Source organism: Berghia stephanieae, chromosome 13 (genome assembly GCF_034508935.2).
Source record: "Berghia stephanieae isolate SIO BIC M18660-M18661 chromosome 13, UCSD_Bste_1.3, whole genome shotgun sequence".
Lineage (NCBI taxonomy): Eukaryota > Metazoa > Mollusca > Gastropoda > Nudibranchia > Aeolidiidae > Berghia > Berghia stephanieae.
Window position 1 is genome coordinate 36,066,474 of NC_088372.1, and position 4,267 is coordinate 36,070,740.

The window sequence follows — 4,267 nt, forward strand, 5'->3', positions numbered from 1 at the left end:
CACACATATTTTTGTGTGTTGGTTGGTACGTTATATCCGGCTGGCGGATGCTGTGTGTTTTTAAACGTATAGCATCAATAATTAGTCGTAACTTCCCCATCAGATTTCCACTCGCTCGGATTCTAATAATAACACGCTTTTTGGCTTCTCCCGAGAGCGTGCTCGAATCCATGCATTTTTCAATAATTCAATATCAACATGACATTACAATACAGTGTTTCTCAAACATTGAAAAAGAAAAAAAAATCAACGTTTCTTAGTTTCTATCAATTCTTACTTCAATCTCAATATTGTTCGTCCAGTTCATTCCGACACAATTCACGTCAGATTGACTAGATGGTCACATAATATAAAATACTCGGCATTATTCTTAAACGTCTCAAATACTGAGGAAAAATATTGAAACTTCGAAAATAAAAATCTCCAAACAGTGGTGGAAGTAATAAAGCTGATATTTAAGTATGCCTAACAGGCGTGTTTTACTGTATGGAAAGAAATGTGTGTTCCTGGCAGCATAACAGGAGGAATCTAGATGAAGCTTGGGGAAAGGGAATTGAGCACAGTGAACCCATTTCAATTTCTATAATAATGGAATAAGCGGTCAGATTATATCTAAGGGAAATAATAATTAAAATTTTAATTTAGACTACAATTAAAGGAGTTATCTTTCTTGTTTGGTTTGGGTCTTTTCTTTTCTTTTCTTTTTTTTTTTTTTTTTTTTTGTTTGTTTGTTTTGTTTTTTTTTTTAATGTTGTTGATTTATGAGGTGGGGATTCTTATGCAAGCGCTTTGATAGTGAGATCAATGAAACACAATTATTATTGATTGTTACTTGTTTTGAGATTTTGTTTTTGTCCTCTGCAACCAGGGAGGGTGGCTAACAATTTCATAACTAGAAATGCGAATATAACCACCGTGTCGCTATATCACAGAGTCAAACACGCTGAAAACTTAAATTACAGCCTAAAGCATTTCAGTAAAGTTATTTGCTTCTTTAAACCGAAATTAGTATATAATTTCAAAATTAAAAACAACATTATTAGCGATAGACCTGATATCATTTGAGCGCTAAATTGTATAAGATCGCCGTCATGATGAATTTTGTGACCTCAATCTGGTTTCAAATGCCATGTAAGACAACAGTTTATTTCATGTTGAATTAAACTGTTAAAGTCGTAGAGTTAAAGAGGAGAAAAGTTTTTAAAGTCATTTCAATCAATACGTAACTAAGATTCAATCAAAGACCTTGTTCCTCTCAGTTTCTAGCGGGAACTCTCGTGCACTTCTATCCCATAATACCAGGTACCTAGCAACCAGTCCGCCATATTGTTTATGGTTTCGAAACTCCATTCGTGAAGCCCTCGCTAAAGAAAGTGGGGAAGAAACACAAAATTATACGTTGGTGATGGGCATTGTATAGATTTTTTCAACAATGGAGCATCTACCCGTAAGTTAAACTAGCATATCCTATCTTTTTGTTGTCACATTGATAATTTAAGTAAGGTCCGTTGGCATTTGAAAATCAAATATTCAAAGTCTATAGTCTATTCTATAGTCTATATTTATTCTACATCCAACAACAACAATCTAAACTTTAAATTCCATGGTGGCTGCGGTCACTTACTAAATAAAATAATTTCGAAAACTATATAGTTGGTGGTCAATACATTCATTAAAATGATTTTGTTTTTATTATTACAATGCGCACCATCAATCAGAAGAAGTAGAAGAGAAGATTACTTATTTGGAGCCAGAGAGCCTTTGTTGAATCACTGCATATGCATACTAGTTGGTCAGCTATTTGCATTTTGGGGTTTTTTTTACAGTGATTTCAATTTTATGATGTGATTACATCACTGTCGTTGTAACTATTGGCAGAAATCCACACATCTAATCTTCGTTCTCAGTACGAATGTTTGTCCTCAACAAGTATTTCTTGGGGGAAAAGCAATTCTGTCCATTGTATTGGTGCATCAAGTTTAACAGCCCATAGGCATAGGCTAGAAACATGTAATGTTTTTTTTAAAATTCAACATCAACTCATGCGTCTATGGTAAGGACACGATTGTCAAAAGACGGATGAGAGGATGCACGATGTAATTTAATAAAGACAAAACAGAATTGGCTTTTAAATTTAAAGGGAAAGACAAGAAACATCCGCGGTGACCCGCAATGATAAATCAACAAGGCTTGCCAATGCTACAAATAAACAGATCCAAGTAGCCCGAATCCTTTGTGACTTGCTTGCTGATGAATATTTGATTGAACAGAGGCACATGTCACTCAAAAAAAAATTTGTCTATAATGCATTTTGTTTTTTTGTTTTTTTTTTTATATTAGAAATATTTTAAAATTTATTTGTTTAATAGAAAGTGATTGGCAAATGCAAACTTTGCTGTTTCCATTTGAATTGAGTATTAGTGTTTTTTGTTGTTTTTTTTTTTTTTTTGTTTTTTTTAGTAGCTGCCAAGAGACATACTCCATTCATTCTATAAAAAATATTTTTACAACAATTGTACGTATTCGAAATAAATAAAATTACCATACACCACACCAGCTAATGAATTTGTTAGAATGGCTCTGAGAAATAGGTTTTCTGTTAATTAGCTTATCTTTATTTTATTACCTTCCTTGATATTTAAAACCTTTGCTTCTTTTCATCTTTTCATTATGATTTATTAGTTCATTTATCTCTATCCATTAAGAGAGAAGCATCACCAAAACAAACTTTTTATGATTCTTTGAGAAACTCTTTGTCAGCCTAAACAAATTTATGACCATGTCAAAATCAAAATAAAAAATGGTTAAAAAAATTTTTAATGACCTCCTCAGAATTACAGATCTATTATGGGTCCTGATCTCTGTGCATAAATATTCTTCTTATCAGATCTGATAGCTAGTGAATTTAACTTTGTCGTATTGAGCTAAATTTTGCCTTAATTTGTGAGAATTTCCTTGATAACAATGAGGTCATAACAATATTTGGATGATCAGACTTGCAAATAAGTCACGTCGGTCCTGAAGAGTTTTAGTTTAAATTTCTTGTGTGGTGAAAATTTCTGTTTTCCTAAAATACACGAATGATGAAAGATGGCTGAATTAATTATTGGATGAACAAATCATTCGATAATAAATGATTGAATAAATGGCTTTTACTTGTAAAGAACCTCTCCTTTTCAAACAACTCACTCACCAATCACCAGTTTGGATTGAGAAGTATAAAAATAAAGTTATGCATTTTGATTTTCCATTCTCTATTTTTTACAGAAATTGCCTAATGTTGGCGCTAGCAAAGGCAAAGGGACAGAAGAACCAATTCGGTTTTTGCCTGTCTTGCCTTCCAAAAGATCAAAACCAGCATGGCAGATCAACCAACCCTCGTTCCTTTTAACAGGAAAAACGAGTGAAGAAGAAGGAAATGGAATTGACCTGGTCACAGAATTGACAGCTCGTAAGCGATAGTATTTAGCTTTCTCTCACAATTAAATTTTTTATTCTTTTTAGAATTACTTAACATTAAGCTGAATTGAAAATCTTCAAAATCTACCAATTCCTTTTAGATTTCAATGACTAGATAACCATAATTTCACATTTGTCATTTGTCCGAATTGTTTGTCTCAATCATGTCGACTTTGTTGAAAGATATTTAATGTGAAACTCTATTATCTTTTTTGTATAAACTGGAGATTGAGTTAAACTTAATTTTTTTAAAAAATATCATCTCATTATCATTCTGTATTATATGGTTATTTTATTTTTTATAAAAACTGTTGTATGTGCATTTATATAAATATTTTAATTCTGTTAATTTTAACCACATCATATATTCCGAAGGCGAGCCAAAGCGTCCCAGAAAACATCCAGTCAGGCTGAAGCCTATCGACACCAGTCAGAAAAATGGCGACATTGACACTTTCAAACAGCCAAAGAAAGACAGAGAGAATTTCCGCAAAGCTTTGGTCGAAATTATCATGTGAGTCCCAAATGATTATTTGAATTTCATGTTCATTTCTAGAAAAACAATTTAGAGAGGTTAATCTCTCACCTGAAACAAAATATCCACGATTGCACTTGTAATTAGGCAAAGTCTCAAATTCGTAACAAAATTCGGTACGGATGTCAGTGATCAGTTCCATTTCTTGTACTTTTTATCCTTGTTATAGTTAAGTTGAATGTTTAAATTTGATTTTTAAAATAGATTTTGATCAGTGATTGCGACATGATGGTTACGTGTTGGGTTGATTTGTTACATTTTAAAAAGTAGCCC

General features: G+C 32.4%; 1 protein-coding gene across 1 annotated transcript in view; it reads left to right on the forward strand.

Annotated features, from left to right (window-relative positions):
• The first annotated feature begins 1,320 nt into the window (after positions 1-1,320).
• The window catches only part of LOC144959290 (uncharacterized), a 3,201-nt gene continuing 254 nt past the window's right edge, over positions 1,321-4,267 (forward strand). Inside the window, exons 1-3 of the mRNA XM_078891831.1 lie at positions 1,321-1,447; positions 3,268-3,451; positions 3,835-3,973. Of these exons, the coding sequence (XP_078747957.1) occupies positions 1,433-1,447; positions 3,268-3,451; positions 3,835-3,973 (338 nt within the window). The 5' untranslated portion in view covers positions 1,321-1,432. The remainder of the gene's footprint in view (positions 1,448-3,267; positions 3,452-3,834; positions 3,974-4,267) is intronic.